Below are 22,712 nucleotides of genomic sequence, written 5' to 3' on the forward strand. Positions count from 1 at the left end.
TCCTGTGTCAGATGCGCGCTAACTGCAAATAAGCTTATCTCCCTCTCCAGCTTCAAGCTGGCTGCTCTCAGGACAGAGTCCAAGTCCTCTGACGTATAGTTTTCTGGTCCACACCCAGCCCAACTCATAGCCAATTGAATTCTGCTGACCTAGGCCTCAAACCCCACACCAAACAACCCAAGCCACCCCCACCTTTGAGCCTTTGCCAGTGCTGTCTCCTCCATGCTGCTCCTGCCTGCCCAGAACCCCTTTCTTTCCCTCTGGAGGTGACTCAGGGCTGACCCATTTCTAGGTTCAAGTGTGAGCTTGACACTCAGCCTGGCAGATTTCATCTTTCACTCCCCCTTTGTCTTTGTCCAGCTTCCTCCATTTATTTCATCTGTTTGGGTCCTGGAGGCATTTGAGTTTGAGCCTCCCAGTACCCTTCTCCCATCTGCTTCTGTCAGGCCCTGATTCCCTCCTGGATCCCACGTGTTTTGCCTTCCAGCTCCCGCCTCATTCATGGGTCCCAATTTCTCTGTCTTGACACCCAGAAGTATCCCTGGTTCTTCGGGGGTTCAGCTCTCCCTCTTCAGGTCTGAGGAGCTAGGGCTCAGTGATCTAAGTTCCCCGGAGCGGGGAAGCCTGCCTAGCTGAGCTGTTCATGTTTTCCCTAGAGAAAGAACAGGAGGATTCAGAGGTGAAGGTGTGTGTGAGAGAGGACAGCAGCAGCCCCAGGTGGCACCTCTGAGCTCGGTCCTATAAAAATGACCCCTTCAGATCAGAATAGTAGCAAAGACAGCGTCCTCCTTGGCCAGCGTCTCTGCCAGGTGACTCTGCGCTGTTGCTCAGACCCTCTCGAGGCAGATGTGTGAGGTGGCTGGGGCTCACATCTGAGATGAGCTCATGGGTTTTTTGATCTGCCCCCTTCCCAGGCCCCTCACTGTCTCCAGGTGGGAGAAGGGGCTAAGGGAAGGATACCTCTCTAAAGGCAGAGGGGGCTCCAGGTTCCCCCTAGAGGTAGCCTCTGTGGATGAGAGCTGTTTTCTCTCCTGGCAAAGGCAGAGAAGAGAATGGGTTCTGGGAGGGGAGAGGCAGCCCCAGACTGGAATCTTTCTGAGAAGAGCCACTTCGGGGGCCACCTTCATCCTAGGGAGCCCTCACGTCCTGGTTCCTCACAGAGCCACCCCAGAAGGGATAGAGAGAGATGAGCCCTGGGCTTGAGGAAAGGGTAGGAACAGCCACACGAGTGAGCGAGACCTCAGGTGTGTGTGTTTGGGGAAAAAGATTCAAATTCCCTGCTTAGGTTCCTGGGTCCTGACTTTGCATGCAAGGAAATCGGACCTCTGAACATGTACCCCACCCACCCCATCCGTCACTCCCTCAGCAGACCTTTGTTCTGGCCCCAGCTGCTCTGCACCAACCATCCTCTTTCAACCGACGGTCGTGTAGAACCAGACCCTAAGAGGCATTTAACACCAAATAGGGGTCTCTCATTTTGGGCAAGATGCATGGTGAAGTCTGTGGGGGACCCAAGAAGTGAGGAATAGGCAGGTTCTCACCTCCACCAAAGAGATGATAACAGCAGTCAGAGGTGAGAGGCAAAGATTTAATAACCAGGACAACTAGGGCATCAACCAAGTGGAATGTTCCAGCTGAATATCCTACCTGATACCACATGTCCTCAAATATAAGATGCCATTAACTGTAAAACACAACCTGCCACTCAGAAAGAAAATTGTCCATTAAACTATGGCCAATACTTTCTTTTCACTCACCATTTCTATTTTATACTTGTAGAAAGAGCTCTTTGGGAGTTTTGTCATTAGAGATAAGCATGTGCTATCTACAACCTGCATGTACAGGCCATGACAGCTGCTTGACAGCTGATGCCTGGTAGACAGTGGCCATTAGCACCATTGATGAAGATACACCCTGACTTCAGAAAGGCAGCGTGTGAAAAAAAAGTGCATATTAGAAGAGATAAACTCTGGTAATTTCTAATATTTACTGAGCATTTACTACGTGTTAATTACCACTCAAAGAAATTTATAAAGTTGGTCATTTATTTAGACCCATTTTACAAATTAGGAAACAGATTCGGTGAGCAGAGGTAAAGTTCGTCCTCTGGGGTTACACAGCAGTAAATGGCAGAGCCAAACCTTAGCTCAGGCTAATGCCGAGAATGTCTTGTTGGCCACTGTTCTTAAAGATATGCAACCTTGAGGGTCCCAAGAAACCATGCTATTCCCGTTGCCAATGTCATTTTCTTCGGCTTTAGGACTGGTGGGCATGGGGCACTGGAGTGGCCCCATCAGCAAACAGCTTGAGGGAGAAATCGAGGGCTGGGGCCGCCTGGGTCAGCATCCCCAAAGAGATGACGTCGATGTGCGGCCCACAGAACTGGGGGAGGTTGCCCAGCGTGATGCCCCCGCTGGCCTCCACACCCACGCCTGGGAACCGGGCCTTCAGCGCTTCAGCCGTAGGGTGCAGCTCCTGCAGGACATAAGCCACGGGGAGGTGACATCCCCTAACAAGGCCCCTTCCCAGGAAATAGTCCTCACCTCACCTCTGGCCTGAAGTTGTCCAGCAAGACAAGGTCTGCTCCGGCCTCTGCAGCCTCCACAGCCTCCTGCAGGCTACTGCACTCCACCTCCACCTTCAGGGTGAAGTCGGCTGCCTGCCGGGCCCCTCTGACGGCCTGACAGGACAGGACAAAAGGGTGGGAGTGAGAACAGATGCTGGCGTTAGGAACACAGTGAGCTGACAGTGGCGTTCACAAGGTCTCAGATGGGTAACAAGTTTGGGGTTAATGAGGAAATGGGGCACTGGGATAGTTTCTTTCACATTAGTGAAACCATATGAGATTACCACTTATGGGTCAAAAAATGGCCAAGTAGCCCTGGCCAGGCAGCTCAGCTGGTGAGAGTGTCGTCCTGATACTCCAAGATTGAGGGTGCAGTCTCGAGTCAGGACACATACAAGAATCAACCAACAAATGCAGAAATAAGTGGAACAACAAAATGATGTCTCTCTCTCTCTCTCTCCCCGCTTCCTCTCTCTCTCAAATCAATAAATTAAAAAATATTTTAAAAATCTTTGAAAATGGCCAAATATCGGCAATATTTAACATTTGCACCTGAGTTGAATTTGACTCAGAACACTGAAAATGGAAGGGGTCTTCAAGAACATTTTCACAAATGGGAAACAGGTCCAGGGATTCAGAAGTGGCCTGCCCAAGGCAGGAGCCATCAACACTGGGCTCCCCAGTTTGTCCTTTGCTCTTGAACATCCCACCAAGCAGCAGAGAAGCAAGTCCAATTCCTCATTTTACAGAAAGAGCAACTAAGGGATTCAGGAGTCTCATCCCCCAAACCCCAGGCCATCACTATGTACCAGGTAGAGGGGAAGGGCTGTGGTGGGGGTTGAAGCAGGGCCGGGACAGGGGCCAGACATGCACCTTTTTCACATTACCAGCTGCCATGACATGGTTGTCTTTCACCATCACCAGCCCTCCCAGGTCGTAGCGGTGAGAGGCAGCTCCACCTACGAGGAGCCCATACTTCTCTACCAGCCGGAAGCCTGGTGTGGTCTTCCTCGTGCCTGCCACATGCCCGGCCCAGCCAGTACCCCTGGCCACCTCTACAGCTGCAGCAGCACAGCTGGCAACTCCACTGCATCGGGCCAGCATGTTAAGGGCCACCCGCTCCCCCAACAATAGGCAGTGGGCAGGGCCCCGAACCTCAGCCACCTTGGCCACAGGCACCAGCTTTGATCCCTCAGGGAGGAACCAGGAGACCTGGCAGTTGACTTGGGCAAAGATGGCATCAAAGAAAGGCCTCCCAGCCAGTACTCCTGGGGATTTGGCCCACAGCGCCGCCTGCGAGGGGGCTGGCCCTGTGACCAAGGCTGTGTAGTTGAAACCTGGACAGTCCTCTCGGAGCCAGCCATCTGCCAGGGTGGCCAGAGTGGCAGGGGGCAGCAGGAGTGCCAGCCCTGTGAGGGAAAGAGAACAGAGTTATATTTTGGCTGCCTCTCTTATAGTCAGAGGTGATTATCAAAATACAGTTGACTCTTGAACAACACAGGAGTTACGGATGGCAACACCCCATGCAATCGAAAAATTCCTGTATAACTTTGACCCCTCCAAAACTTCAGTAGTTCCTTGGTACCAGTGGGTATTTCTTCCAGGATCCCACCACCACCACCAATACCAAAATTCATGGATACTCAAGTCCCCTATAAAAAAATTGTTAGATCAATACATGTAGTTTGTCCTACATATTTGCGGACTCCCAACCATGGACTGAAAATGGTACAGGTATTTGGTGAAAAAAATCCACCTATAAGTGGTCCCACACAGTTCAAACCTGTGTTGTTCAAGGGTCAATTCCATTTAACAACCAGAGAAATTGGGCACTAGCCAATCAGGGTGAAGATATGGGGATCCTGGGAGAGGGGCTGGGGTGCTGGGTGGGCCCTGTGGCCTGGTCAGCGTTGCCAGATTGAGCAAATAAAAATATAAAACACCTAGTTAAATTTAAATTTCTGGCAAACATCGAGCTTTTTTTTTTTTCAGTATAAATATATCCTAGGCAATATTTAGAACACATATAACATATACTTTAAAATTATCTGTTGGTTATCTGATATGCAGATTTGAACTATGGCCTACATTTTTTCTGGCACTTAGTGCTGGATCAACAGCAAGGAGAGAAGTGAACAGCACCTCAAAGACACCCTGCAGCCTTTTCCAGTCTGCCTGCATAGAAGGGTTAGTTCTTTAAAAAAAATAAAAGATTTTATATTTATTTATTTTTATAGAGAGGGGAAGGGAGGGAGATAGAGAGGGAGAGAAACATCACTGTGTGGTTGCTGGGGACCCTGCCTTTAACCCAGGGACGTGCCCTGACTGGGAACTGAACCAGCGACACTTCGGCTCGCAGGCTGCCACTCAGTCACTGAGCCACACCAGCCAGGGCAGACAGTTAGCTCTTTAGGGGCTGAAACCCCCAGTAGAATATGAGTTGTGTGCCTTTTTCAGCCCAGGCTTCTCATAGGACCAAGTGTTTTAAAGCTGGAGGTTTTACTAGGTGGAGACAGGAACTGAGAGGAAAGGCAAGTAGGCTGAAGTTACACAGCAAACTGGCAGCGGAGTCAGACCAGCCAGGCATTGTGGTCATGACAGGCTGTCCCTCTGACTTTGTCCTCAAGCTTGAAGACCCCTCCCCCACCTGATGTTTCAACAAACTGTCATATTTCTGGAGATGGGAGCTGTATAAGGAGGCTGTAAACAGGGGAATTGGGTTTGAGCCACCTCTCTGTGGGACATAGCTTCAGGAGTTTCAGGAGTGTGGATGACTCATTTGCTTATAAAATAATAGTTATGGATATGGTGGTCTCTAAGGTCCTTCCCGCCCGCAAATGAAGTGCCCCTCATGCTGGTGGATGAATGAGGTGACCGCAGTGACCCAGCTCAGGCACGGTGCATCATCGCCATCTGTCCACCAAGAGAAGATCTGCAGCCTTGTAGAAACCCAGGTGAAGGGGAGATATGAGGAAGTTAGGTTGGGTTGGATTGGGATTTGTTTCCCCCACTTTTGCTCCAAGTTAAAGTTAATGCCATGCCTTCTGGCTTGCTCTACTCTCAGAAGCAGGCTCTTCTTGTCCAGCCCTTCTTCCCCAGAGCCACATACCTAGTCTTCACCCCTCATTCTCCGCCCTCAGCCACAGCCCTGTAGTTGAACCTGGCCCCCTTCCCCACATTCTTTCCCACAGCTATCCCAAGTGGCTTCTGTTCCTCACTCAGAGCCAGCTGAGCATAGCGGAGGGTAAGATCACCCGGTCAGGGAAGAAGAGAGGGGCTCCAGGAAACACCAATATTTAAAGGACATACAGAGGCATGGCTGTCAAAGAGAGAAGCAGCCCCAGGAGAGAGTGGGTGTCTGGATTCAAGAAGTAGGGTGTGAGCAGAAGCAAGAAAAAGAAAGGCTGAAATGGCCTAAATGACCTTTGGCAGAGAAGTTTTGGTTCTGTGTGGCTGGGGCAGAAACCACATTGTCATGGTCAGGAAGTATGGGGGAGGCGAGGAAGTATAGAAGTAGGTGTGGACACTTTTTCAGCAAAGGTTGAGAGAGCAGAGGCCTCCACCTGGAATCCACATTGGTGTCACCTGGGGAGCTTTTCAGACAGTTGGCTGCTCGGGCCCTTTCCAGACCACCTCGATCAATATTTGGGTGGGTGGGCGGGATGGTTCCCAGGCATCCAGGTTTTAGAAGAGCTCCCACTGTGACTTTCAGATTAATGGCCTTCTTTTCCTCTTTTCTCTCTAGGGAAGAGAAATGACCTCCAAATAGGGCCAAACGTAATTGCCCATCATACAAGTAGGAACACAAGGATTAAAAACCAATACACAAGACCACATGTTGCATGCCTCCATTTACATTAAACATCCAGAAAAGGCAAATTGAAAAAGTCAGATGTCAGAATAATGGTTGCCTGGGGCTGGGAATGAACTTTAAATGACATGAGATCTTATTGGGGTGATGGAAATGCTCTGTGGTGATGGCTGCACAACTCAGTAAATTTACTGAAAAAGTTTGGATTGTCCACTTAAGTAAGAACCAATGCTCTGCGGAAAGGCAGGAACCATTTTGTATCCCAGTGACCACTGCATCCAGGTATTGAGCGTCAAAAGCCAATGTCAAGAAGAAACACGCTCCTGATGGAAGGACACACTGCCACCAATTTACAATAAAAGCAGAGGACAGAGGAACATATTAAAGTATCCCACAGGGATACAACCAGCAAAATTCAGACCAGACGAAACTCCTAGAGGATAACCCTATTTCTTCAGCAAACACACTGCAAGGAAAGAAGATTAAATAATCTTCAAATATATTAACCACAATCACAGAGTATGGATCTTATTTGGATCTTAATTCAAACATACAAACTGAAACCAAATTAGAACATTTATGAGACAACTGAACATCTGAATGCTGCCCTGAAGGGAAAGGAGGGAGAAAGAGTGGGAGAGAAACAGGATGTGAGAGGAACATCGATGGGCTGCCTCTCCTACATGCCCTGGAGACTGAGCTCACAACCCACACATGTGCCCTGACTGGGAATCATGCCCTGACTCAGAATCAAACCAGCAGCGACCTTTTGCTCTGACTGGTGTGGCTCAGTGGATTGGGTGTCCTTCTGCAAACCAAAAGGCCACAGGTTTGATTCCCAGTCAGGGCACATGCCTGGGTTGCATTTGGGGCATGCAAGAAGCAATCGACCTATGTTTCTCTCGAACATCAATGTTTCCCTCTCTTTCTCCCTCTCCCTCAAAAAATAAATAAATAAAATTCCATGGCTGCAATGAGGAGGGAATAAGGTGATTCACACTGAAGTACCTGAGCCAGTGCCTGACCGTATTTTTTTGAACCCAGGTGTCTGACTCTGGCAGCTTTGTTCTGCCATCTGTTTAGTTGTTGAACCATGTGGCAAACACCAGATGGAGACAGAGGCTGGTTTCATTGCAGCTTCCAGATTAATGGCCTTTTCTTTCCCCTTTTCTCTCTAGAGTAGAGAAATGACCTCCAAATAGGGCCAAACGTGATTGCCCATCATACAAGCAGGAAAACAATCTACAGAATTTCAGAGCAATTAGAGAGTAGCAAAAGAGAGGGCTAAATGGTGGGGCCAGGCTGAGTAGGCCTTGCATGACAGGGAAGAGTTAGGGTTTTGTTCAGCAGGCAAAGGGAAATCATTAAAACTTTCAATCAGAAGTCACATCATCAGAAATGCTCTTAGAAGTCTAAATATTTCAATTGTGGCTAGGGTTTCTGAAGGATGTAAGCTGGGAGGCTATTCCAACAACTGGACAAGAAGCAGCAAGCCAGGGTGAAGGGCAACTGGGAGGGCATCCCTCCCATGGCTGTAAGAAAAAGGGCACACTACTTGCACCCCACGTCCACAGACTTTGGGTCTGGCCCCGCCCCCCTCGCACCTTGGCCAAGTTCTGACCTCTCCGCCTTTGCCCACCAGACTGCCATCTGCTTCTGCCCCAACTCTGTCCTCACTCCTTCTTTCCCCCTGTTCCCCAGCCTTTGCCTCACTCCCTTGACTTGTCTACTCCCTCCTGGCTTAATTCCCATAACTCAGTGATCCCAGCACCAGCCCTTCAGAGTTAAACATCAGGTGTGGTCACACGCAGGAAGGCAGCTGCTGCAAAGGAAGCCTCACCAGGCTGACTCCCAGAGGGAGGTGGGAGCAGAATGGGAAAAGGCTCAGATGATGCCATGGAGGTAAATCCATAGGATGCGACAGCTGTCTACATATTGGGGTGCGAGGGACAGTGAGCAGCAAACGCTGACCCTAAGGTTTCTAGTCTGAGTAGGAAGATGGGGAGGCACGAACAGAAATGGAGCTGGTGAAGGGGAAAGCTGAGTTTGGCACGGCAGGGAGCTGTCCAGGTGGAGATGGACACACAGGGATTCCAGAAATGTAGCGGGGCTTGGGGAGGGCTCAGAGCTGCAGAGACAGATATGAGGGATCGACATCACCAGCCTAGCTACCACCGAGGGATTCCTCCAGGCAGTCACTCCTCATTTCACCCTCACCACAGCCCAAGGAAGGCGCTGTTTTCACTTTACCAACGAGGAAGCAGAGGCACAGCAAGGCTAAGCATCTTGGCTGAGGTCACACAGCTAGCGGGTGGCAGGAAGGAACTGTGGAACCCAGTCTCTCTCTAGCTCTGAGGTAATTTCTAAGCCAAGAGCTTGTTTGGGCCCCCAAGAGCTGCCTCCACAGCCAAGCCAAGGGGTCTGGCTGTGCAGAGCCAACAGAAGCCCCAAACAAGGTCAGAGCTGGGGAAGAAGCCCAGTGAAAATTTAGAGCTCATAAGCGGAGCCCCTTTCATGCATCCTGTCATTTGCCGTCCCCAAAAACCTGTGAGCAGGGAACTGGTATTGTCATCTTACAGATGCAAGGAAATGAGGCCTTGGGAAGCCAGGCAACTTGCCCAAAGTCACACAGCCTGTTCCAGGTGGGGCTCAAATTCAAATAGGAGACTTTTGACCACAGAGCCTGGCCCCCATCATTCCGCATATAGCCTCCTTAAGGACATCACCACCCCCACCTCCCACAGAGGATCAGTGGACTCAAGCCCCCTCCCCCACCCACAGCAGATGGAACAGGACTTTGCCTCCACTTCTCCAGAGCTGCTAGCCAAGAGCAAAGTCCAGAGCTGCTCGCCATCCAGCCTCCCACTACCTGTCCTCTAGAGCTCCCGGGAGATGTGCCCTCCTCTGACCTTCCCTGGGGCTCAAGTCCTTTTCCTTCCCAGAGCTTCTTGAGACCAAACATAGAGAAAGAAGAGTGACAGGAGGCCTTTGACAGACGGAATGGAATGCTGGGCATTCAGAGAGGCTTGAGGGAGATGGGGGTGGTTAAGGCAGTAGATGGGAACCAGAAGAAACTTGGTCTTCCAGCGGTGGGGATGGGAAGATAAGGCACTGAGACAAGTTGGGATGGGGAGAGGGGCAGGAGGGCAGGGGAGAAGGTGGTGCAGGGGGAGAGGTCTAGAGTGCTTCTTTACCTTCAGGCTCCATGACAGCTCGGAGCAGCCGCGCTGGCGTCTGCTGCTCAGCTCCAATGTTCAGAGAGGCCTGAGGCTGGGGGTGGGGCTGCCAGAGGGAGGCAGGGGGAAGGGCCGGTCCAGCCAGCCCCTGTCTGCCCTTGCCAGGTTCTCTGGGGCTCCCTCTTGTACTCTTTCATCTTCTTTCCATACTCAGAAGAGAAGCTCTCAGTCTCGTCACTCAGAAGTCCTCTCCTCTCTGAGCAAAAGGCCGCGTTGTCTCCACACAGCCAGGTTTCCCCAGACGGACATGAGGCTGTGAATACAAGAATGTGCTCCCTTGTGAGGGCTGGAAAGCTTTTCGGGTGGTGCACTGGGAAAACCAGGCCTTAGAACTGGGTTCAAATCCTAATTCCATCCTTTTTTACCTCAACTACCTTTTTACCTTTTTCTGTGCCTCAGTTTCCTCCACCATAAAATGGAATAATACCTACCTCACAGGTTCAACTGGGGATCAAGTGAGAAACTTCAGCCAGTGACACAGAGTAAAAACTCAACCAATGTGCACTTCCTTTCCCTTCCCTCTTCCGGAGGGAGTGGGCAGATCAGAGCGAGACTTCTGCCAGGAAAACTGGGAAATTGCCAATAACCTCTACTGAACGTCAGGCAAGTTCCTGGGCCTCCATTTCTTCGTGGGAAACTGCTGACCAAGGTCACTGGGGCCCTGACCATCCACCTGTAAGCACCTCCCCAGCCTGCTCCCATCTCTTTCTCTGCAGCACACGACCCTGCCAGGACTGGGACTCGGGTGAGACAGGTGGAGGCCTGGGGTGCAAAGTGAAGGAGGACTCAGCCTCAGTTCTCTTTGGTGCCTCAGCACCTTGCCTGCCTCGCTCCTGTCCAGGACAGCTCCTTACAGCCCTTCTCAGAACAATTTCTTCCTTTTTCCACTAGATGTCATCTTCTCCAGGTTTCTCTCTTAAAGACTCTGTGCTGTCTCTTGCGGGTCCTTTCTCCTACATCCAACCCTCAAGCTTTGGTGTTACCTCAGTGTGATGGAATGGTTTCTCTTTTCCTCCTGGGCACACAACTAAACTACATTTCCCAGCCTCTTTTGTGCGGAGGCCACCACATGACTGAATTCAGTCCATGGAACAGGAGCAAAAGTGATATGTGCCACTTCCAGACCTGGCCCATAAAAGTCTTCCCATGACCCTGCACCCACCTCTACCCTCTCTCGTCCCCAGGAATGACAGAGCCATAAGATGGAAGGAGCCAGCGTCCCTGATGGCCTCATGGAAGGTCACCCTTCAAATGCCAGTATTGAACTGTTGTATAAGCAAGGAAACAACTTCTCTTGAGTTATACCCCTGAATTTTGGGGTTGTTAGTTATAGCAGTTAGCCTGCTCTAACACACTAAGGTTCTCTCCGTAGCTCTCTCCTTTTCTCATACTACACAGTGAATTCTATAGCTTATGCATTTATCCATCTATGCATATTCTCTTATTTAAGTTGCTACCAAAAATCAAATGACCCTTGCCCCGGCCAGTGTGCTTCAGTAGCTTGAGCACCAGCCTTCGGACTGAAAGGTCACCAATTTGACTCCCTGTCAGAGTACATGCCTGGGTTGCAGGCCAGGTCCCTGGTTGGGGCGTGTGAGAGGCAACTGAACAATGCACATCAATGTTTCTCTCCCTTTTTCTCCCTCCCTTCCCCTCTCTCTAAAAATAAATCAATAAAATCTTTTAAAAAAATAAAATAAATAAAATCAGATGACTCTTTAACCCATATCTCTCGCTCTGATATCCCTCTCAAGATCCAGGTCTTTATTTCTAACCATCTCTAAACATCTCTCCTAACACTTCTAAAAGAAAATGAGCTCATTATGTTTTCCAATAAAATGCTCACCTCTCCACGTTTCCACCTAATGATATCCTCACCTCAGTTTCCCAAGATAGAAACCTTGAAGTCTAACCTCATTCCTCCCCCTATCACCTCAACGGCCAATTAGTCCTAAACTCTATTCTCTGAATAAATATACTTCTGACCTGACCTTCACCTTATGCCACACTCTCACTACCTCTAACTCACACTAGAATAATGCCCTCATCTTGGGGCCACATGGCCTTCAGGCCATCCTCCTGAATGCCAGCTTCATTAAAAAGACAGATCTGGCCCTGACTGGCGTGGCTCCACTGGGCATCGTGCAGCAAAGCAAAAGGTTGCCAGTTTGATTCCCAGTCAGGGCACACACCTGGGTTGCAGGTTCGGTCCCTGGTCGGTCCCTGTACAAGAGGCAAACGATTGATGTTTTACTCTCACATCCATATTTCCCTCCCTTTCTTTCTACCTCCCTTCCCCTCACTCTAAAAATAAATAAATAAAATCTTTTAAAGAAAGATCTGATCTTGCCACAAGTTTACTTAAAAACCATTGTTTGTTCACTCATTAATTCATTTATCCCTCCATTCAGTAAATACGTTATCAGGTAGCTACTATGTGACAGGCCGTGGACTCTGAAGCCACAAAGATGACATGTGGACTTGGACACATGAGGATACCTTTACATAATTACAGCCCAGGTGTTGGTGCTGTCACACGAGGTGTTGTAAGAGTGGAGGAAAAATACTATGTCTGTTCAGGGTGGAGGCAGCAAGGGCGGCTTTGAAAAGGTAGTGACGCCCTGACTGGTGTGGCTCAGTGGGCTGGGCATCATCCTGCAAGGCAAAAGGTTGCCGGTTTCTTCCCGGTCAGGGCACAGCCTGGGTTACAAGCCAGGTCCCCAGTTGGGTGCCTGCAAGAGGCAGCCAGTCGATGTTTGTTTCGCACTCCCTCTCCCTCCCTTCCTTCCCTTGTAAAAATAAATAAATAAAATACTTCAAAAAAGAAAAAAAGAAAGAGAAAAGACAGTGACATTTGAGCTAATTGATACTTGACAGCTGAGGAGGACTTTGGTGGGACGTCAGTGTGTGTGCTGTGGGGCAAGCTGGGGCTGGGCTGGCCTCAGGCAGAGCATGCACAGACGCAGGGGAGAGTCCCAGGCTTTCTCTGTGGCTGATACTTCCTGAAATCCAGAGCATGGTCCAGCTAGGCTGTCCTGATGCCACAAGCTGGGCAGGCAGGTGCTGAGCACCCTATGGGACTGAGGCACACAGGTGCCCATTTGCAGCTCATTGTTGGGAGCAAGTAGATCGTCTCTAAAACCCTCTGGGTTTCTGTTGCTTAATGTCTCCACCCCAAACCTCCCCAGAGCAGGACAGTCACCCTTTGCGTATGCTTCCCAACCTGTTCCCTCTCAGAGCATGAAAGGGCTGGAGTGTTCAGAGCTGACAAGTGTTGCTTCTGCCTGAAGCCTTGGGTAGGTCTTCCTCCACAGGTTCTGCCTGCCGAGGGCCAAGGGCCAGAAATGCGGATGCAGAGGAAAATTAGGTGTAAGTGTCCATTTTCAGAAATAAAATGTCCTTAAAAACATACGTTGAAGTCCTTTTCCAGTTTGCAAAAGTCAATTAACAGATTTCTCAAGGCCTCTCGCACCCACGTCCTTTTCCATTTGGAGTTTTCATTTTGGATGACAAAGCTTTATTTGTAATCATAATCTTAATGTGCACTTTGGAGATGAAAATAGAAACATGTATTTTAAAATATAAGATGAAGAAAAATACACCGTATATGATTGTGTGTGTATGTGTGAATCCTATTATTTAAGAAACTAGAATGTGCTGGTAATGAACTTTTGCAAAAAAAAGGAAAAATATTATTTTACTGTCTGGACAAAAATGTTTCAGTGTCTTTAATTTTCCTCCCCTTCCCCAAGAAAAGCACAGGGCATGTTTGGGGAGCCAGCTGCAAGAGATTTTTTTTAAAAGTTTATTTTTAGAGAGAGGAGAAGTGAGGGGGAAAGTGAGGGAGAGAAACATCAATGTGTGGTTGCCTCTCGCACGCCCCCAACTGGGGACCTGGCCCACAACCCAGGCATGTGCCCTGACTGGGAATCGAACCAGTGACCTTTTGGTTTGCAGGCTGGCACTCAATCCACTGAGCCACCCATGCCAGGGGAGGAATTTGGTGAGGCAGGAGGGCTACCATGTTGGGGCCCAGGACTGACCAGGCACGGGGAACAGAGGAGAAGAAGGGCCAGATCTTGAAGGGGTCTTATACTGCACACTCAGGAAGGTGGGCTCTATCCTGACAGCCTTAGGGAGAGCAGGGATAATCTGGACAGAGTGGCTTGTTAGAAGTGTCACTAGGACTGCCACAGGCAGAGGGTGGAAAGGATTGGGGTCAGGAAACCAAAAGGGAAGTCTCAGCAGGACCAGGCAGGGTGGGAGGAGGCCTGGAGAGAAGGAAGGGGTCCCAGGGACTGTGGAAGAAGAATTAGCTGGACTTGGCACAGGGGAGCGAGGACAGGGGACAGAGTGGCATCTGATCCTATGTGTTTTGCGGAATGATGGCACAGGTTCCCCTCCTATGAAATCTTCCCTAAGCCGAAATGGGATAATGCGTTGAAGTGATTACCATTTATTTCTATGGAAAAATGAGGGGTGTTCCCAGAACCAAAAAATAACCTGCCAAATCATACCAACTCATATGTAAAACCTAATACGATGCTAGCATATAGTAAAAGCAGTGCCACTCTCGCTGCCCGGGGTGCATGCTGCCCCTGCAACCACTGGCTGCAAACCAAACGCTGACTACTTTTTTCTCTGTTTGCCTTTTTTGTGATAGTGAAAATCCTCTTCTTATTTCTTTTGTTTAACGGAAGCCGGCACTAACGTAGGTCTTTTGTAAAAGTGAAGTGGCAAACGAATGTGACTTTCCAGAGGCGGGAGATACCTATATTTACCACCTGCTGAGGCCCCAAACAGAGGGTAAATAAAACTGCCCTGAGGTTTAACTTCCCCACAGCTTCATTCCAGACTGAGAATTCTCAAGCCCTTCTTAGCACGTCTCCGCCCTGCCTTTCCAGCCTCATCTCCCCAAACTCTCTTCAAACCATACATCCCCATCCTGCCCAGTAAACACTTATTTGTTAATGTTTTTGTAACTGTAAAAGTGATTGATATTTATTGTATAAAATTTGGAAAATATAGAAAAGGTATAAAAGAATAAAAATCACTCACAAACCTATTACTTTATAGAAAACCACAGTTACTATATATTCCCACTTAACATTATATTGTAGACATTTTCCAAAGTCATTACATGGTTTTTGAAAATATTTTTAGCATCTATGATAATTATACTAAGCCATTTACAATTATTTTTATAATTGATATATTTGGTCCTCTCATTGCCATATTTTATATTTTCTTATTGTTTCTCTCCTTTGTTTCCTTTTTGGTCTTACAATATCTACACTCCCTTTGCTTTCTTCCCCTCTAGAGACCTGAAAGGCATCCGTTCTATGACTGTCAGTGAAAGAATCTATATTGAACTCCTTGCACTTCCTCAGGGTGCCCTGGCACCCACTGAGAGCGCCCTTCCCGCATTTCAGCCTGGCAAAATCCTTCTCAGCTTTCAAAGTCTCTGAGGAGTCATCTTCATTCATTCATCCATTCATCGATTCAAATGAATATTTGCTGAGGTCTAATACATGCTGGCATAACAGCTACCAGGGAAGGGGCAGTGGGTTTGACAAAGGCCTGTGAGACACACTCAGAGGAAGCCTCCTAACCTTCCCCCAGGAGCACTGTGCCACTACATTTTTCAATACACTCATAAAATTTTGTTCATGCTTTTATTTGAAAACTTTTCACATTTTTTGATGTTTACTGGGCTGAGAGGAGCCCTATTGGGTACCTTACCCACCCCCACCCCATTTCCTGCAGGATGCGACCAGGCCCCAGAAACCAGTATTGGTTCAAAAAGTGACTGCCTGTGTCAAGTGAGCAGGGTGGAGCTGATGGCCTCTGAGATCAGTGATAATGTTATCTAAACCTGAGACTGGGACACTTGATTTGATAAATCTAAGACAAGAATTGGGGTATCCCTTAGGTACTTTGGGAACTCACTTTTGCTGTTCCAGGGCTACTGCTAGTCCAAACAATGCCTTGTAAGATAGAAGAAGGCGCCCAGACACAGCCTCACGGGTGCAGCCTGCATGGTGAAGGCTGGATGTCCAACCCAGCTCAGCCTGTCCCCTCAGGCCACACACAGGCCTGTGGTAGCCACGTGGATCTTTGGCCACTCTGTGCCCCTTCTCTCCCCAACCTCATGACCTGACTCACCTGGCCCTTTCCCTGTCTCCTGCCTGCCCCCAGTCCAGGCCACGTGGCAGTCACACTCACACAGTTCCCACTCGCCTCTTACTTTGTAGGTCAATCTGTCTGCTCTCAGCCACTGCAACCTATGACTCAACAACTTCCTCTTTGCAAATTTCCTCTTTGCCCTGGGGAAATACCAACCACTTCTGGCCCATGTGGCACCCTGGGCTCTGCCCTAGGATGGTCTCAGAGACAGCCAGTTGGGTCTCGACCTCTCCTGTCTGTCTCAGAGCCACAGGGGGAGTCCTTGGTTCTGCCAGCCTGTCATAGGTCCTCATCTAACTCACCCTCACTGACTCCCACTGGAGAAGGGAAGGACCTCAAACCAGACAAACACATAAACATGTAACAGTGGAGATTCACCAAGATTGGCTGCCAGGTCTCCTGTCTCCCTACCTCCTATGTCGGGGAGGTTGTGAGGAAGGAACACAGCGGCTGAACTGAAAAACCACAGTTGGGTCACAAATGTAGTCTTTCTATCAAGCCCAGTATTCTTTTATTGGGCCGCAGACAGAGTTAAATCTACTACCTCCACCCCATTTGAGCAGAGATGAAGGCACAGGTGTTCTCAGCAGTTCCTCAGGTAGGCACATCCTCAGGTTCCAAAAACCTTCCTGCCTCCTCCCTCACGCCCCCTGTACTCACCTCTACCCTTCACAGATCACCAAATCCTTGCCTTTTGCACACAAACCACACCCATGAGTGGACCCACACAGGTGCTGGGGCTTCTGAGAACTACACCTGCACAGAAACTGGTCTCACCTCTGTCCTTGGGAGGAGTAATAGCTGAAGCCTTTGGCTGCCTCAGTCCATAGTCGGGGGAGAATGTGGTGGCTGTGACAAAGGCCAGCCTAGAGTCCAGGTGCTGTCACAAGCAGACTCGAGAGCACAGCTAGATGACACCACTCCAGGATGGCCTGGCACAGAGCACTGGGGCCTAGAGTTACATGAGTTTCATGGGATGACCCAGTGACTGTCCTAATCTATGGGGCCAAAGGTACTTTCCAGAATAATACTACTAGATGGGAGTTTGCTGGCTTGTCATTTCCTTCTTCCCAGACTCTGGTATCCCTCAGGATTCCTCTGAGCAATCATAGGTCAAGGAAATCTGGCCTTATAGAGAGAGACTCAGAGTCTGGTTTCAAGGACAAAAACATGGAGAAAAGGGTTAATGGAGAGAAGTAGGGGTTGATGAGGAAGCTTTGTTCATTCAGTCTTCAAGCCTTCAGTGGGTGTAGGCCCTGGCCTTGGTGCTGGGTTCAGGTGCTGGGTGGCAGTGCTGGTGTGGGTGTTGGGTGCAGAAGCTGGCAGTTCCAGGGTTAAGAAGCTAGATGAGGATTCAGAGTGAAGGTGTTGGGTGAAAATGCTGGGTGATGATGAGGTTGGAAGTGATGACAGAAGGGAAGGTGACGAAAGCTAGAAATGATCCTGACTTCCAGCCTTGTATTCACAAGCATGAAGGGACCTCCACATCTCCCGCTTCTGGCCCTTCAGAAGCGGGGGCCTCCGCAGCCCCATCCTCACTGTCCACCAGTGGCTCTTCCTCCCCCTTTAGGCTGGGGGCTGACCCAGCCTTTAGCTCCTCCAGTGCCAAGGAGCCCTGGCGAGACTTCTGTCTACCGAAGAAAGTGATAAGTGAGGGCTGATGGCCAGAACCCTCCCCTTTTGGGATCCCATGGCACTTGTCACCACCAGAAACTCCTGCCGTTGTTATCACAGCCTCCTCGTCAGACACTCGGGCTGGCCCAGCCCAGGCATCCACAACCCCATTGCGCTTTCCACCTCTGCTTAATGTCAGGGCACCTGTCCTCCGCTTCTGCCGCTGGCGCCACAGCAGGAGTAGCGCCAGGAGGACAATGAACACCAGCAGGGCCACAAGCACAGCCACCAGCAGGGTGTTATTTGTTTTCTGATCTGGACTTGAGGAGGGCCCACTGCCTGTGTTTGTGGAGATCTTTGGGGTAGTCATGATGAATATTTTTACCCCAGAGATGGGGGAGCCACTGGTTCCACTAGGAGTTTCCAGAGAGCTAGTTGCCATGGTGACAGGGAGTCCATTGGTCCCATTGGAGGTTTCCTGAGAGCTAGTTGCCACGGTGACAGGGAGTCCACTGGTCCCATTGGAGGTTTCCTGAGAGCTAGTTGCCATGGTGACAGGGAGTCCACTGGTCCCGTTGGAGGTTTCCTGAGAGCTAGTTGTCATGGTGACAGGGAGTCCACTGGTCTCACTGGAGGTTTCCTGAGAGCTAGTTGTCATGAATCCACTGGTCCCATTGGAGGTCTCCAGACTGCTAGTTGCCATGGTTCCACCAGTCATAGTGTGCAGTCCCAGAGTAGCCATTACTGGGAGAGTAAGGTTACTGACTGCATTAGAAATTTCCTGCAACATTGATGACTTCTCTGTGGAAACTTCATGGGGGATTGTCAGCTCAGATGTAGAAAGGCCACCACTGACAACAATGAATGTTTCAGGAGAAGACACCTCATTGACTATATAAGGAACTGAGGAAGGTGGGGTGATCTGGTGCCTGGTGCTGTCAGGGACCCTCATTGTTGTATGACTGGAGGTCATTGAGTTAAGGTTTGGTGCCTCAGAGATACTTGCAGGCGTCTCCAGAGAACTTGCGTTCACCTCTTGGGCCCAGAAACCCCCAAAGAAGAGGAGAAGCAGGGTCATTTCCTTGACAACACACATGAGCAGGAGTTGGGACCTGAGGGTGGGGAAGTTGAGAAATGAAACACGTAAGGAGCTGTGGTAGGACCTGGCCAGGCCGTTCCCTCCTGCCCACTTCCTTGCCAACTGCAAGGCCTAACCTGTGGTTTAACGGCTTTTTCCACACTTTCTTTTGCTATTAGCAGAAATAACAAGGGAACAGATGTTGGCATCTCCCATACCAACTCTATCCCTTAGCGCCCCCCGCCCCCTCGGCCTTGGGCAGCATGCACTCTAGCAATGGCCACCCCTCCTGGTCTTCCTGACCCTATTCAGCTCCAGTGGCTCCTGGTCCTCTTTTCTCATCATCTATCAGGGTCTTTTCAAGCCATAGGCACGTTTCCAGGCCTGCTGAGACCCTGCCCCACCAAGTCACACCGCCTTACCAGTTTACTTGATAAAGGCACAGGGCTGGGGCCGGGCTGCTCCAACTCCTCCTGAAGCTGGGGCAGGACTGGGCAGACAGGGCCCCAAGGGGAAAGGAAGTGGCCCTGGCTCCACCCACCCCACCCCAGCATCCTGCCCCACCCACACTGAAGTTGACATGTGTTGAGAGCAGCATCACTTTTTCTGGGGTCTGAAATGGTGCCAGGGGCTCTGGGGTCTTAGCTGATGTGGAGGCGAGGAGTCCAGAATGGGGATATTAGTTAGGAAATGGGGTGGCAAGAGGTGAAGCTGGGATAGGGAAGGGGGTCAGGTCCGGGGTGATTGGAATGTGCACTTGAGAACTAGGGGGTGCAGAAGAGGAAATGGGAGGGGAGGGTGGTTTCCTTTTCATTTGTGGTCTCCACACTGTTAGGCCAGAACCCAGGTGGCACTAGACTAAGAGCTCCCAGGAAGTACAGGGCAAGAGGAAGCCCCCGACTCTGCTGGGGGCAGAGAGAGCCTTTGCAAGCTGCATGGACCCCTGGTGAGCTCTTGACAACTTCCTAGTTGTGGGCCCTTAACTAAATCAAGGCAGTTACTAAGCACTGCATATGTTATGATCTTATTTTTGTAGAAGATTGATAAAGATGTGGGAATCTATATGGAAAGAAGTCTGGAAAGATATCTACTGAGATATTAACCAAGTTTCTACCAACTATCAGTAGGTGGTTCTTTATTTTCTCCTTTGGATGGTTACTGTTCTCTAACTTTCCCTAATTTTTAAGCTTTGGCTTTTGTTACGTGTGTGGTTTTATTTTTTGTCTTTCTTTTAAAAAAATCAAAACTAATTTTCATATTGTAAAAGCAATACATGTATATGACACATGACTGAAACAGACCAATGTTAGGGACTGGGATCCTATACCACTCACAAGCTAATGAATGAAACTGACACAAAGACATGAGACTCCTGGGTCAGAGACACAGGAATTCATCACTCACCAAACAGCAAGAAGCCAGAGCATTATGTTTCCATCAGCTCCCTTTGCCTCCAAGTCCCACAGGGGTGACACAAAGGGGCTTGCCCCACAGCTGAGGAATTTCCCTCTTTTCAAGCAGATGGTAAGGAAGCCTGCTCTTTGTCTTGAGGCAGAAATTACTTTATCCCTTAGACTTACTCACTGCAACACAAACCTGAGAAGTGGCCTGGATAGAGAGAGTCCAGGACTTTGCACTCTTGGCATACCAGCAGGAGCATACAGGGACGCTCAGGGCCATGGCGGATTGCCTCTCCAACAGTCAGGAGAGCATAAAATGAAAAGGCACCGTACCACCACCAGCAAACAAACATTTGTAACAATGTCTGTGTTTATTCATGCATGTATACATATATTGTTCTGCACTTTTCTTTTTTTTACTGAACTACCCTCAGAAGGAGAAAGGGAGGGGAGGAGGGAGCGAGGGAGGGAGAGAAGAAGAAAGGGAGGAAGGAAAAAAGGAAGGAAGGAAGGAAGGAAGGAAGAAAGGAAGGAAGGAAGGAAGGAAACCATTGCATTGCTGGACCTTTAGGTTGTTTCAATATTTTGGTACTGCAAGTAGAAAAGTAAGAATAATTGGCTGCAAAGTAATAGGAGGTTAAAATGTTTTTAATTCTAAAAAAATCAACAAATATGTTTGTAAGACTGCACAAAGATTCCCAATATTCCAATCTTTAAAAAAAAAATCACTGAAGCAAAGTTTATTTTTGACAAAATTGTCATTCTGATCAAACTGCTGCTGACAAAGTTGTATGTTCCACAGGCTCTAGGTGGGTCCTCATTAGCTTTTTAGTAGCTCACTCTGAAGCATGAATGAACTTTGGAGAGATACCAGATACTCAAAGAAACCCTACAATGTGACAGAAAGGGACCAAAATAAACTGACTCCAACCTCCATTCTGCCTCCTTCCTTTTTTTTTTTTTTAGATTTTAAAAAATTTATTTTGGGGCAGGGAGAGAAACATCAGTTGGTTGCCTGTCCCCAACTGGGGACCTGGCCCACAACCCAGGCATGCAGCCTGACTGGCATTCAAACCAGAACCTTTCAGTTTACAGGTTGGTGCTCAATCCACTGAGCCACACCAGCCAGGGCCTGCCTCCCTCCTTTTTAACAGCACCCCAGTTTGTTGTTCAGAGACCCACCCTCCATACAAATGAGGGACACTGATCCCTCCTTCAGCTCCAGAAGAAAGTCTGATTAATCTAAAGAAATTGCTCACCTCTGCCCATGATTGGGTCGGGATAGGGCATGTGACCCAATTCCAGCCACAGAGATGCAAAAAGGAGAGGCTTCTTAAAAAGTTCTTCCTCACTTTTAAAAGGAAACCAGAAACAGTGACTTCTCTCCCCCACCAGTCATGATTAAGGACATATCCTACCGCTCTGAGAGGAGCCAGTCCTAGGATGATGACAGTGTTGTGGGTGGCAGAGTAGGGAGACAAAGAGCACGGGATCCTCAAGGGATTGCAAAGGCCAGATCAACCAGGCCCTGAGTCCCACCTATGCCTTTCAGTGTTCTTCCCTCCGGTAAGTTGGATCTTTAGTTATTTATCGCCAAAGCATCTTAAGTACATAAACAAAATGAAAAATAATACTTGTGGAAACAATAAAAGTTATATAAAGAAAAAGAAAGAAAGAGCCCTGGCTGGTGTGGCTCAGTAGATTGAGCATTGGCCTGAGAACCCAAAGGCTACAGGTTTGATTCCCAGTCAGGGTGCATGCCTGGGTTATGGGCCAGGTCTTCGGTTGGGGGCGTGCAAGAGGCAGCCAATCGATGGGTCTCTCCCTCTCTTTCTCCCTCCCTTCCATTCTCACTAAAAACTAAATTAAATATTAAAAACAAAAAAACAAAGAACATAGATGACAAGAATGACAGAAAAAAATTCAAGCTTAAGAAAGGGCTAATAAAGTGACCAACTTTACACTTAACTGAGCTTCCTGGGGCTGACCTCAAAAAGAACAATTTGCATGATGAGTTCTCATAGTCAAAAAGGAGTCAGTCACTTCTAAAATTGATTTTCATGTAAGAACATATTTCATATTAGTTGATATCGTGGATGTAATGACCGATGAGCAATTCATCAGCCATGAGTAAGGGCGTGGGCCTTGGAGTCAAACAGACTAGACTGAAGGAGACTCTCCACCAGCCTTTAAATGTGTGTACTTGGGCACATTTCTGAGTCTCAGTTTTCCTGACCTTTAAAATGAGAATAACAGTCTGACTGGTGTGGCTCAGTTGATTGGGCATTGCCCCACAAAGTGAAAGGTCGCTGGTTCAATTCCCAGTCAGGACACATGCCTGAGTTGTAGGCCAGGTCTCCAGCTGCGGGTGTGCAAGAGGCAACCACACATTGATGTTTCCCTCCCTCGTTATCACTCCCTTCTCCTTTCTAGAAATAAAAATATAAAATCTTTAAAAAATTAATAAGATGAGAATAACATATTTACCCCAATGGATTATTTAATTTGTTCATTTATTCCACAAATTTTGTTGAACACTAACCATGTGTCAGGCATATAACATAGAAAGGAACCAAATAAAGAGCCAGTCATCTGTCCTGGAGGTGACCTTCTCCAGAAATGAGACAGAGACTCTGCACAAATATATAATGGTAAATACTATGGAGGAACATAAAGCAGAAAAGGGGGTATATGAAATTTTCATTTCTAAAGGAAGGGCTCTCTGAGAAGGTGACATCTGAGCAGAAACCTGAGGGCCTATAGGGAACCAACCATGCAATCCTTGGGGAAGGGGATTCCATAGGAGCACAGAGCCAAGTCA

General features: G+C 48.8%; 2 protein-coding genes across 2 annotated transcripts; both read right to left on the reverse strand.

Moving 5' to 3' along the window:
* Window positions 1-1,574: 1,574 nt before the first annotated feature.
* On the reverse strand, window positions 1,575-9,641 carry QPRT (quinolinate phosphoribosyltransferase). Its single transcript, XM_090279201.1, has 4 exons — window positions 9,572-9,641; window positions 3,440-3,975; window positions 2,549-2,680; window positions 1,575-2,475 (listed from the first exon to the last, which is right to left on the reverse strand). Exons 1-4 carry the CDS (start codon window positions 9,582-9,584, stop codon window positions 2,257-2,259), a joined length of 900 nt encoding a protein of 299 aa, XP_090135327.1. The 5' UTR covers window positions 9,585-9,641; the 3' UTR covers window positions 1,575-2,256.
* Window positions 9,642-14,682: 5,041 nt separating this feature from the next.
* SPN (sialophorin) lies at window positions 14,683-18,969 on the reverse strand. Its single transcript, XM_090277589.1, has 2 exons — window positions 18,914-18,969; window positions 14,683-18,525 (listed from the first exon to the last, which is right to left on the reverse strand). Exon 2 carries the CDS (start codon window positions 18,507-18,509, stop codon window positions 17,262-17,264), a length of 1,248 nt encoding a protein of 415 aa, XP_090133715.1. The 5' UTR covers window positions 18,510-18,525; window positions 18,914-18,969; the 3' UTR covers window positions 14,683-17,261.
* Between the last annotated feature and the right edge of the window lie 3,743 nt (window positions 18,970-22,712).

The sequence above is a fragment of the Furipterus horrens genome, unplaced genomic scaffold, assembly GCF_987537825.1.
Source record: "Furipterus horrens unplaced genomic scaffold, mFurHor1.1.pri manual_scaffold_5, whole genome shotgun sequence".
NCBI lineage: Eukaryota > Metazoa > Chordata > Mammalia > Chiroptera > Furipteridae > Furipterus > Furipterus horrens.